This window comes from Callorhinchus milii, unplaced genomic scaffold (assembly GCF_018977255.1).
Source record: "Callorhinchus milii isolate IMCB2004 unplaced genomic scaffold, IMCB_Cmil_1.0 Scaffold1, whole genome shotgun sequence".
In the NCBI taxonomy this organism is placed as follows: Eukaryota; Metazoa; Chordata; class Chondrichthyes; order Chimaeriformes; family Callorhinchidae; genus Callorhinchus; species Callorhinchus milii.
Genome location: NW_024704742.1, coordinates 109,160,298 through 109,173,884, shown reverse-complemented (window position 1 = coordinate 109,173,884; position 13,587 = coordinate 109,160,298). Strand labels below are relative to the sequence as shown.

The window sequence follows — 13,587 nt, the reverse complement described above, 5'->3', positions numbered from 1 at the left end:
GGACAAGGAAGTCTGTAAGGAGGAGGATGGGCAAACTGACCCCAGCACCTCTATACAGAAGCCACACAAGTGGGGGGAGCAAAACGGAAGTCGTGATAGGGGATGAGACAGTCAGGCGGACAGACACGCTTTTCTGCAGCTGCAGCCATGAGTTACGAAGACTGTTGCCTTGCTGGCGCTAGGGTTAAGGATCTCTCTTCAGGGCTGGAGAAGAATTTGAAGTAGGAACGGGATGATCCAAACAGCAGTTACAGTATTGGGCAGGGTATTAATCAGGAAATTAGAGGAGCATGTAGCAAGGGGAATACACTAATAGTGGGTGATTTCAATCTTCATAAAGACTGGGAAAACCAAATTACCAAAGGTAAATTAGAGGATGAGTTTATAGAATGCATTAGAGGTAGTTTTCTAGAACAGTATGCTGAGGAACCAACCAGAGAACAGACTATCCTAGATCTTATTTTGTGTAATGAAATAGGGCTAATCAGCAGTCTTGAAGTTAAGGCTCCTCTAGGGCAGAGTGACCATAACATGATGGAATTTATCATTAAGTTAGAGTGATATAGTTGAATCTGAAGTAAGGGTCTTAAATCTAAATAAAGCCAACTTTGCAGGTATGAGAGAAGATTAGGCTAAAAAAGACTGGGAAGATAGTAGGGAGAGGAAGCTGTGAGGATGACACAAAAGGAATGCAAAGGGAAATAGACAGGCTAGGTGAGTGAGCAAGAAGTGGCAGACGGAGTATAATGTGGGGAAGTGTGAAGTTATTCACCGAGGTAGTAAAAATAGAAAAGCGAATTATTTTCTGGAGGGGGAGAGACTAGGTAGTGTTAGTGTTCAGAGGGATTTGAGTGTCCTTGTACACCAGTCACAAAAAGTTAGTATGCAGGTACAGCAAGCAACTAGGAAGACTAATGCCATGCTGCGTTTGTTGCAAACGTTTAGGGTACAAGAGTAGGGAAGTCTTGCTGCAGTTGTATAAGGTCTTGGTGAGACCGCACCTAGAATACTGTGTGCAAGTTTGGTCTCCTTAAGTCAGAAAGGACATACTCGCCTTAGAGGGGGTTCAATTGGTTGGTTCCTGGGATGAGGGGGTTGACCTATGAGGATAGGTTGAGTAAACTAGGCCTATATTCTCTAGAATATAGAAGAATTAGAGGTGATCTTATAGAAACCTACAAGATTCTTAAGGGTCTTGACAGGATAGATGCCGTGAGACTGTTTCCCCTGGGTGGAGAATCTAAAGCTAGGGGTCATAGAGTTGAGGAAACATTTCTTCATTCAGAGGGTAGTGAATTTATGGAATTTTCTACCCCAGAACCTGTGGATGCTCAGTCCTTGAACATATTCAAGACTGAGGTTGATAGATTTCTAAAGGATAGAGAGATTAATGGATATGGGATTAGGGGTGTAAATGGGATTAGGTTAGAAGATCAGTCATGATCTTATTAAATGGCAGGGCAGGCTCGAGAGGCCAAATGGCCTACTCCTGGTCTTATGGTCTTACACGTTTACCTATAATTTTGTTTTTAAATCACTGATGATTTACATGTTTGCTACCTTTAAATATGAAATAAGTCACACCCTAACTCTTTCCTACTTGCTAACATTGTTCAGTTAATTGTCTTTTATTTGAGGTCTTTGTCTATCATGTCATTCCTGTTGCTCTTTCTACACTTAGAAATGTGCCTACATCGTGTCAGCCTGGCTCAGAGTCTCTGAGTCAGAAAGTTGTTGAGTTCAAGCTCCACATCAGGACTTGGAATCATTGTCTAAGCTGATGCTCCAATGCATTGTTGGAGGTGCCTTTGTCATCTCAAGGCTGGACTATGGGAACTCTCTCCTCGCCGGCCTTCCCGCCACCTCCCTCCACAAGCTGCAGGTCATCCAGAACTCTGCAGCTCGTGTACTGTCCCGCACCAGGCTTCGGGACCACATCACTCCCACCCTCGCTCGCCTCCACTGGCTCCCCATCCCCCAGAGGATTGATTTCAAGATCCTCATCCTCACCTACAAGGCCATTCATGGCCTCGCTCCCTCCTACCTCTCCAACCTACTATCCCCCTACCTACCTGCCCGTACCCTCCGTTCCTCCGGCTCCGGTCTGCTCCACATCCCCCGCCCCAATCGCCCTACCATTGGTGGTCGGGCCTTCAGCCTCTCAGCCCCGAGGCTCTGGAACTCTATCCCCCAGTGCCTTCGCCGCCTCCTCCCTTTCCTCCTTCAAGGCCGGTCTCAAAACCTTTAATAATAATAATAATAATAATAATCCTTGCATTTGATATAGCGCTTTTCACGTCGGGAGGACGTCCCAAAGCGCTTCACAGAACACACTGTAAAGTGAATTGACTGTATATTTGTGGGCGAACGCGGCAGCCAATTGCGCACAGCAATGTCCCACAAACAGTCGTAGATTGAAAATGACCCAATTTTTTTTTTATTATTGTTTTTTGGTTTTTTTGGAGGGATTATTATTATCTTGTTGATACTCGTCAACAAGGTGATGTCTCACCACTGTAATCATAGACAGACTGCAGACATGGTTGGGACATGGTTCTCTTTGACCGAGCCTTCAGCTCCCCTCTCGACTCTCTTCCCCCTTCTCGCTCCCTCCCATCACCCTGACCATTTCCCCCCCAATGCTCGGGTCATGACCCAACTGTGCAGCGCCTTGGGACGTCCTCCTGACGTGAAAGGCGCTTTATAAATGGAATCTTGTTGTTGTTGTTGTTGTCCTTCGGTTGACATGTTAAACCAAGGTTCTGTCTGTATGTTCAGGTGGAGGTTAAAGATTCAATACAGTATTTGAAAAAAGGTTTAAAAGAGTTTTGAAAATAGTTTACCTTGGTGTCCTGGCTAACAAATCCCCCAATAAAATTGATCACTCACTCTGTAGTTCTTTGTGGGACATTGCTGTGCACAAACTGGCTGCTGCGTTTTGGCCCAAAATACAGTTAATTCACTTTCTAGTATGTTCTGTGAAGTGCTTTTTTGACATGTTTGTCAATAAATTTCAAAGTAAATACGACTGCAGTTCTTTAAAGTAAATTGTCATGGCTGGTGGAGGGGAAGAAATGTCAAAATTACCAAAAGTGATGGCATGTCCTTTATATTAAAAACCTGTTAAATGTTATTACATCATGGGAGGGAGGAAAGAGGGAAGGCATCACAATCAAATCCTGAATCCTGTCCTCCTCTATCTGCATGTATACACACCCACTTCCAGCAGAGGTTGCTTGAGAGCAATCAGCCTGAAAGCTTGCTGATTTTTGCCGTGCCCTTCGTTTTACACGTAAATGGAAGCACTATCTATTCACAATATTTAAAATATTAATTTTAACACATTATCTGGATTTTTTTAAAAACAGGACAGTGTTGTGCTGCTGGAAAAAATAAAATTCCACTTGAGTCAGTGGAATAGAGTGAAAAGTGAAATACCTGTACTTGCATTTATTAAAGTGACCTTAATAAAATAATAATAAGATCATTCTAAGTGTGCCATTGAAAGAATATTGTCATTGTAAACACAAGCTTCCTGCTGCTTGTCCACCTGGGACCACCCTACCCGTTAAGGCTTTGGCTTACACGGTTCATAGAATTATACAGCACAGAAGGACGCCATCCAAATCAATCCACTTCCCCGCGCTCTCCCCATAGCCCTGCAAACCTTTAGAATAGGTTAACAGGAGCAGAGTGGAGAGAATCCGTACTTCCATGACAGTCTGGGGGTCTGCTCCTTCACGTCCTGCCGATGAGCCAGGATTAGCTGTGCAGACGTCAGCAGTGCCCTGGAGTACTGCGGACCCACCTGACTCAGGAACTGGACTACCAAAATCACCACAGATGCCTCAATTCCGACATTCTTATGATTATTTCATTGCCAAACATGTCACCCTGGAGCCAGTTCAGTTTCAAGGAGACCCACTTCACCACCCTGCACACTCTCTCCACGAGGATAGTCTCTAGTTGGTCAGGAATTAGGAACGTAAGCAGCAATACACCTGGAAACCATCGAACAGTAAATCTGTCCTATTCCGCATATGCAAACTAATTATGAAAATGAGAGGGTCTTAAGCATACCTGAGTGATATTAACATATATTCACATTGTACCATTGTTACAATTGAAAGAATTAGTTAAAATCTTCTATAAACATTCAAGCTCATTTGAGAGCAGGATCTGCTGCATCTCTTTTTAGTATCATGAACATGACATCTGATGCTTCAGATTTTCAATTTGATTTGGATGAATCATGTTGCTGCAAATGCTGAATCTAGACATTGTGTATTTCGTCAACATTAAAATTGTCATTATCATTGGTGAACAGAATTCCATACACATGTTTTAAACAGGTATACACAAATCTCCTTTACCCATATTAGGAACACGAGCCTGTAGTATAACTAGCTTGTGACTCACTGTTCTGAAGCAGTTACCAGTGTCAAACATTTTATTTGACATTTCAACTATTTTCTTAGCAAGCGCAAAATTTAAATATTCTCCCATACCAAAACTTGTAATTTTGCAATTTGTAATCCTCTAATATTTACTGCAATTCTTAACTCATTCCAAATTGGACTAATGCATTAAATAAAACTGAGAACAAAACAGTTTTAATTCAAAAATAGTTTCTTGTCTTTACCTCTCCTCTTGACGACATTGACTTGTGCTGCAATACAATTCCTTAGGCAGTCTTCCCTCCAGTAAATTGCCTAAATCAACCATTGTTATTCTAAACACTTATTTTTGCCAGATAAATTGGGCACTGTCTTTGGTATTAAAATACTTTGGAGTTACTATAGGATTTATACATGCATGCTGGAAGCATAGGCTTGAACATTAAAAAAAAACCTCAGGATTCTCGTGGATTACCAAGCAAGATGAGAAAGAAGGGAAATGCAGGAGGAAGATGATATACTAATAATACTCCTTGCATTTGATATAGTGCCTTATCATGTCTTTGAGACCTCTCAAAGCGCTTTACAGAATATCATAGAATTATACAGCAAAGAAGGAGGCCATTCAGCCCATCGTGTCTGTGCAGGCTCTTTGAAAGATGCTACCCAATTCAATCCCACTCTCTGCTCTCTCCCCATAGCCCTGCAAACTTGACCTCCGCAAATAATTATCTACTTCTCTCTTAAAAGTTGTTATCGAATTGGCTTCCACCACCCTTTCAGGCAATGCATTCCAGATCCAAACAACTCGCTATGTGAAAAAATTTCTCCTCACCTCCCCTCTATTTCTTTTAACAGCTATTTTAAATCGGCGTTCTCGGGTTACCAACCCACCCGCCAGTGGAAATAGTTTCTCCTTGTTCAACCTATCAAATCCCCTCATAATTTTGAAAATTTCTATTAAGTCTCCTCTTAACCTTCTCTGCTCCGAGGAGAATAATCCTAGCTTCTCTAGCCTCTCCTGATAACTAGTTCTTCATTCTTGGTGCAATCCTGGTAAACCTGAGTTCAATTCCAGACAGGGTGAAACCTTGGGCAAGTTTCCTTACTCCACAACCCTAATAATAATCCCACCAAAAACAATAATTAAAAAATTGGTCATTATCAATCTACGACTGTTTGTGGGACATTGCTGTGCGCAATTGGCTGCCGCGTTCGCCCACAAATATACAGTCAATTCACTTTACAGTGTGTTCTGTGAAGCGCTTTGGGACGTCCTCCTGACGTGAAAAGCGCTATATCAAATGCAAGGATTATTATTATTATTAAATCTCCTTTGCATCCTCTCCAATGCCTTGACGTCCTTCCTAAAGTGTGGTGGCCAGAACTGGACACGGTACTCTAGCTGAGGCCTAATCAGTGTTTTATAAAGGTTGATCATAACTTCCTGATTTTTGTTTTCTATGCACCGATTTATAAATATACTGTAAAGTGAATTATTGACTGCATATTTTGTGGGCGAAAAGCGCAACTCAATTGTGCACAGCAGTGTCCCACAAATAGTCGTGAATTGAAGTGACCAATTCTTTTTAAAAAGGAATTATCCCCCAAAAAGCGATCCGCAAATCGACTAACAAGTGGGTTCCTACTTACTGCTAGGTAAACAGAGGTGTGTGCCCAACATTTCGCCCTGCCGGGGATCGAACCCAGGTCTCTCGCTTGTGAAGCGAGTGCTCCAACCACTGAGCAACAGAAAACACAGTCAAAGAGGTGGATTTTTAAAAGGAAATTAAAAACAGGAAGAGAGGGTGCAAGATGGAACGTTCTTGGGAAGTATTTCTCAAGATCAGGCCATAAAATGGAGATGAATGGGTAAGTGGCACATGGGAGGTTTGAATTTACAGAGTGAGTGAGAAACTGGTATTGGAGGAGATTTTCAGTTGTAGGATGGTTCAAAAGAGTGGAGGAATTTGAAGGTCAGAATAAGATCTTACCAATCCATTTGTCAGGGATTCAGTGGAGTCTGGCAAGAATGAGCTTGTGGTGCCTAGTGCAAGATAGAATATGATCTATGGGGTTCTGGATGAGGTAAAGCTAGATGAGCTGGAGAGGAGAGTGTTTGAGAAGTAAAATCTAGAGATGATGAAGCCATGGCGCATTATAAAATACTTTAAAGTAAAGTATTTAAAGTATCATAAAGTATAATGCATTCCTTTATCTTTGCCCTTCATTATATCCTCAAATGTATAGAGTTACATAGAGCTATACTGCACAGAAACAGGGCATTCAGTCCACCATGCCAGTGTTTATATTCCACAAAAGCCTGTGTCCCTCCTCATCCCCTCACCATTCCATCCTCCCTCATGTATACATCAAGTTTTCTCTTAAATGTATTAATGCTATTTGCCTCAAGCACAAGTTCCTGCAGTACGTTCCACATTCTCATCATTCTGCATGAAGACATTTATTATTCTTTATCTCTTTATTTATTACCAGCTGTTTTATATTTATGCCCTAAAATCAAGCATGACCTGCTTTAAGAATTCCATGCCCATTGCCCCTAATTGTCAAATTATCTTTTTCCCCCCATTTGTTCAGTAATGTTATCCTATAGTATAGATTCTGATAGTTTACTTCCAATTGAAATAGTTAGAACGCTGCTATAGTTTCCTGTCTGATTTTCCTTTCCACAGAATAATGGAAATTGCAATCAGAACTCTCTAATATTTTTCTCTAGCTTCTGTCCAGCAATGCTAGAGAAAATATTATAGTTCTAATTGTATTCAAATAAATAGAGCTGAAGAAACTAGAATGACAATAATGGAAAAATAATTGTAATTTTCATTATTGTAATTCTAGTTGTTCTACCCACACCTAGATCTAGCTGTTTTATACACATCTACCCCTTGGTGATTCCACAAAGCCAAGATTCACCTCCTCTGGAAAAAACGATATATTACCACCACAATTCCTTCATCTCTTAATGACTATACCCCTTCTTTTGACTATAGTATCTACTTACAAAAAAGGTGCTGATCGAAAGCCTTAGAATTGCTCTTTTTGCTAATTTTCTCTTAAGATCCTTCTTGAAAGAAAATATGCCTTTTCTCATTTCCCCTTTTGCAGCTTTCCTTTATACTTTATATTGCCCTGAGTTTCATTTTTAATATTTGTCCTGTAAGCCCTATTTTATTTCTACTTTCAGATTTGATCTGATCGTCCTCTTCATCAAGGAACCTCAGTTTTCAATACATTAAATTGTTTCTTAATATTGCCTTTTATCTCTTGTTTAAATATTTTCCCATTGCAGATATCAATTTCTATTTGCTAATCTTTCTTTCTATTTAACCTGGGAAGATCTTTGTTTTTTTTAACTTGTTTTTCCCAACAAGGGATATTCTGTTTTCTGTTTCTTCAGTAATACAGATAACAGGCAATTTGATGTATCAATTAGTGAGTGCACTGCAGCTGGTGATTTAATCATGCACACACTTAGCTGGATGTTTGTTTTATTTTACAATCCTGTAATCCACTTCATTCTTATGCATGCCTGCATCTCCAGATGACATACAATAAGTGGTGATATTAGCAAAAGGAGAACAGCATTATCAGTTATATACCTCATGAATGGATCTATAATGCATCAGAAAGTTGACCTTATCACATCCAAGCGCTTTACAGAATTTTATCATTAACTGTATTTGTAGAGAATGCAGCAGCCAACAACAGCAAGATTACATTTGAATAGCGCCTTTCACGTTGGGAGGATGTCCCAAGCCAATTTGCGCGCAGCAATGACCCTCAGTTTAAAAACACATCTGAAGGACACCACCTCCAAACATGCAGCGTTCCTCCAGTACTGCATTGGAATGTCAGCTTAGACTAAGGTGATCCAACATTTGTGGTTGATGTTGAGGGCCGAATGCCACATTTGAAAAACGTCCGCAGGACGCATAAGCAATACTTTAGTTTTTCCCTTCCAGAAACATAAAAGATCATACAGAAATCCTATGTTTAAATTGTATGACTGTATTAGGTAATGATATAATCTCAAATGGAAATATATGCAAATAATTTTTTAATGTATTGAAGTCAAAACACAAGATATCAACTCATCGTATGGTGACCCCTACAGAGAATACTCAACAAAACCAAAACAGATTAATCCATAATTGTAAAATGAACTTTGAACTCCTTAACACAGATATGACTTGCAAGCAAACAAGGGACTGAGGTTTTCCATTACTTCCAATAAACAAGTAAACCACTTACACTAAAATCCTCTATTTTCTATATCTATCTTGCATTTCCTACTGAGACTCATAATTCTGTAGTTTTAAAATTGCAAAATACAGGCTTTAGGCAGAATATTTAATGCAAAATAACAGGGAGGGGCAAAGCCAGAGGATATCTTAAGAACATAAGAAATGCTAGATTAAAAATGACCAAGGTCCACGCAGCAGAGATCCAAGAGGACTAGGAGGCAGAGGGAACCCTGGTCACAGATAGAGAGGATGTTGTTTGTGACTTTGACAAGCTCTGTCTCCATGCAGTGGGCAGGGCGAAAACCAGATTGCAGGGGCTCAAGGAAGGAGTGAAAAAAGAGGTGTGACTGAAGTTCCTACAACAATGCGTTCCAGGACTTTGGTAAGGAAGGGTAGGTTGGAGATGGGATGGTAGTGTGAGAGATTAGAGGGATGGTTTTTTTGAAGAAGGGTGTGATAACAGTGGTTTTCAGTGGGCGTGGAGCAGAGGCTGAGGAGAGACTGGTTGACTGTGTCAGTCAGCAGGGAGGAGAGAAGGGGGAGTTGAGTGACCAGCACTGGGTGGGGAGGGTATCGAGGCAGCAGGTGGTGAACTTGATCCCAGTGATTGTAGTTGAGAGGGAGGAGGGAGAAATGGAGACAAAGGAATGTAAGGAGGGGGGAGTGGCAGGAGCCAAGGCAGAGGGAGAAGGCAGTGTGGATGGTCTGGGTGAGGTGAAAGGGGACATGGGGGGGCTGTTGCAGCCAAGCAGGTAATTCTCACCCAGAGATAAGATACCGTGACAATACCGTAGCCCCTCCCTATCTCTCTGATCTCCAATCCCACCAATCTGCTTGGTCTCTCCATTTGGCTAGCAGCGCTTGCTATGCATTCTTTATAATCAGACTAAACAATAAATATAAGGCTATTCAACCACTTAGCATTATAGACAAGATTAATCCTGTTTTTATTAGACATCCTCAAAAACAAAGCGTCCCTCACCCTGTATACTCTTTAATGCTGATTTTAATGAACATCCTGCAGATTTAAAGAGAACATAAGAAACGCTGGACGAAAGAAGACCAAGCTCCATCTAGTTTGCCTTCCACCTTCCTGGCGGTCACAAGCACATATGTCCCGCATGCACATATAATTATAATCCTTGCATTTGATATAGCGCTATTCACGTCTTCTAGACGTCTCAAAGCGCTTCACAGAATATGCTGTAAAGTGAATTGACCGTATGTTTGTGGGTGAAACGCGGCAGCCAATCGCGTACAGCAGTGTCCTACAGTCGTGGATTGAAAATGAACAATTTATTATTGTTTTGTTTTGGAGGGATTATTATTAGGCGTGTGGAGTAAGGAAACTTGCCCAAGGTTTCGCGCTGCAGCTCCACCCCTCATCCTGTCACTTTCCGCGCTGTCTCATAGAGACCGACTGAAAAACAGGCACAGCGGAGAGGTAAAGCAGTGAAGTAGGAAATGGTTTGCGGCCAGACAAAATTATTCACCGGGCAGGTTGCAGCCCATGGGCCGCCTTGTGGACCAAGCTGCCCTATGATCTCAAAGTTCCAATATTGGGTTGAACCCACAAACCTCTCTGACTCAGAAGGAGTGCAACCAACCGAGTGAGTGTGATACAAATCATAAGATTCCTGGTGTTCAGTGTGAACACGTCATCCTGGAGGTATGGAAGTGGTGGATGATCATCTGTATATCAAGATTTTATGACTGGTTCTGAACTATTTGTGGTACAGATTGCAACAACAACTTGCATTTATATCGTGCCCTTATCATGGAGAAGCATCTCCGAGCGCTTAGTCTAAGCACAGTGTAGCCAAAATCTGAACAAGTCACAAGGCCCAAAACAAAAAGAGTGCAATACAACACTGCTGTATTAGAATTCCATCACTATGCTATGTATATATTATTTTAAATTCACTTGAAAGTGCTCTTCTAGTTGCAATAATGATACAAAATTGAAAAAAATGCATATAGGGATGGATGTATATATATTTGGCATAACATTGAAGGAACATCAAGATGGTAAATAAAGAAAGTGACTGGATGGTTATCATTAAAAATCTGTCTGCACCACTGAATATGACGATACAAGTACTGAACCAATTTCTCATATATGCATCCAAGTCTCAGTTAGAGAAGTCAGGGATGGACAGTGAAATAAAGACCCTTTCCCAGAAGAAGAAAAAAATAGATGGGTAAATAAGTTTCTCTTCTAAACACTCCTAAAAGAGAAATCCTAGAAGCATTTCACTTGCCCTTCATTTTGGTGAAATATATATGGTGTAAAGAGGGCTGATCAAATGAGCTGAAATATTTGTTTATATTGATATTCCTACATGATCTTGCAACATGGTTAGCATCACTAGTTCTTTTGATTGTAATAGCACTAAGATGCAGGATATTATTCAGAGGGCATATTTAAGATGAATTTAAGATGAAATGTGCATTTGTTTCAATGCACACTTTAACGGAAATTACTTCTTGGTTCCTAACCCAGCTGCTGAACCGTTATTTAAATGAATGTCCAGACAGTTCGGCCTTAGAAAAGATATGTAGTGGTTGTTCTTTGATGTTATGTTACCACCTGAGGTTCAGTGTTGACGTCAACAAGGACGCCAAAATGTTGGTGGGATTTTCCCTAGCAACACAACATTTCCAAACTGTGTGTGCTTGATATTATTCAAAGGTCAAGGGCTAGAGACACTGTCTTCTATTTGCATTAACTAGAATTCAAAAACTATAATTTATCAACATAGCACTGAAATTCCATGTGTTGAAAGCAGGATTACAAAAGTCTAAATTTTTTAAAGGAATTTAAACAGTTTTTGTAAAGTCCAAAGATTTTTTTTGTTACTACTATGATCTTTCATTATAAATTTAAGTAAGATGTATTGTGCATCTTAACAATTAGAAATTTAAAACCGCCTAAATAGATAGTCAGAAAACATAATTCATTGCATCTTCGAGGAAGTGTTGGCATATTTTGTTGTGATATCTTGTTTGGCAATATGAAACAGATCCAAGGAAATAACCAATGGTTATAAAAGTGGATGGGATGTTTAAAAAAAATCAAGCGATTTACAACAATAACAACAAAATTACATTAGGTAAAGCGCCTTTCAGTTCAGAAGGACGTCCTAAGGTGCTGGTAAGGCAAGACATTAAAGATTATGATAGGAAAAAGTATGATTGTTGATTAAGAAAGAGCAAATGAATTAAAGGAATTAATTGTACCTGTGATTTCAACTGTTCTTTTGGCTAAATTTCAAGTCTGCTGAAAAGGCCTACTTTTGTTCTTCTGGTGGGACATATTATAATAATAATAATAATCCTTGCATTTGATATAGCGCTTTTCACGTCGGGAGGATGTCCCAAAGCGCGTCACAGAACACACTGTAAAGTGAATTGACTGTACATTTTTTTGTGAGCAAACGCGGCAGCCAATTGCGCACAGCAATGTCCCACAAACAGTCGTAGATTGAAAATGACCAATTTATTATTGTTTTTGGTTTTGGAGGGATTATTATTAGGCGTGTGGAGTAAGGAAACTTGCCCAAGGTTTCGCCCTGCCTGGAATTGAACTCAGGTCTCTCACTTGAAAAGCGAGTGCTCTAACCACTGAGCTACAGGACTCCACTTATTAAGCTAATTATTAGGACAAATTTGTTTTGCTTCAGGCTCAACATGATCATATATTGTGACTGCATTCCGTTTATGTGAAATTTAAATCTAGTTACCACAAATTTTAAAACTGCATGTTAAATCTTGACATTTTGGAAGGTCTCTACTTGGGACAGCTGCTGAAATTGCCTTTTCTGAGAATGCAATTTAATTTTATATAGCGTCTTTCAAGTCAGGAGGACTAAATGTTCAATCTGTCTGAGATCTAAAATATGTATTCAGGTGGAAGTCAAAATAAGTGATTTGGTTTATTCACAATGCGTAAGAAGGTTTAGACCGAGCAAAACTTCCACTAAACAGAGATTTGTGAGTTATTTGCTGAGAATCCAAACACGTTCTAAAAAAGACAGGTACCCGTGGTAGTTAAATTTATAACTATCTATCTTGATAACTGAGGTTGTTTCTGAAGACAGAATACTGAAGTCCTTTTCAGGACACAATGAGGGTTACCATGTTTTATTCAATTTAGTTTAGCTAGTGAGTAAAATGATTTAACATTTTTTGAATTCAATGTAAGCCTTGCACATAAAAACACTAAAATAAATGTTATCCGGACATAAGCACCTTGGAACAACAAATGTTTGCCCAGGCAATTGCTCTCATTTGCTTTGTCATCCAGCTTTTGTTGTGAAGGCTAAGTATGATTTTTTTTCTTTCTAAAATTCTGATTCCTACCCTAAACAAATATTTGTTTTAATGCATAGTCATTTTAAAACAAGTGCATATATGGAAGTGTTGTATTGATACACATTTTTTTTTAAAAAAAGCCCTGTGGAGCGGTCTCTATCCTCATTTAACTGAATCATGGAATAATTACAAGTGCCTAAGCAATGATTACCCGACCTGGATGGACATTCTGAAAAATTATGGCTACTACACAAAGGTGTATGGAAAGACTGATTACACTTCTGGGCACCATTCAATCAGGTAGGAAGCACATTTAAACTTGCAGTGATCATATTTCTTTTGAATTTTTCTAAACATTTCTTTTGACTAAACAAGTCTATTTATTGTCACATGCTTAATAACTATACTTTCCCTGGTGGTTAGTAAATCATGTATGCCCATATTAGTTATAGTAGGATGTAGAAGCTATAAAGGTAGTACATCTACACTGAAACAACAACAACGATTGCATATATAGAGCGCCTTTCATGTAGGGAGGACGTCCCAAATATAAATGATGGTGTAATAGTGGATAGAGCTGCGATTTACAGACCAGGAGATCATTGGTTCAA

The 13,587-nt window shown here is 39.8% G+C and overlaps 1 protein-coding gene across 2 annotated transcripts in view; it reads left to right on the top strand.

The window, feature by feature from the left end:
* arsk (arylsulfatase family, member K) overlaps positions 1–13,587 on the top strand; it is a 40,603-nt gene that overhangs the window by 3,460 nt on the left and 23,556 nt on the right. For both annotated transcript variants that reach the window (XM_007893079.2, XM_007893081.2), the window contains exon 3: positions 13,117–13,276. In XM_007893079.2, the coding sequence (XP_007891270.2) occupies positions 13,117–13,276 (160 nt within the window). The remainder of the gene's footprint in view (positions 1–13,116; positions 13,277–13,587) is intronic.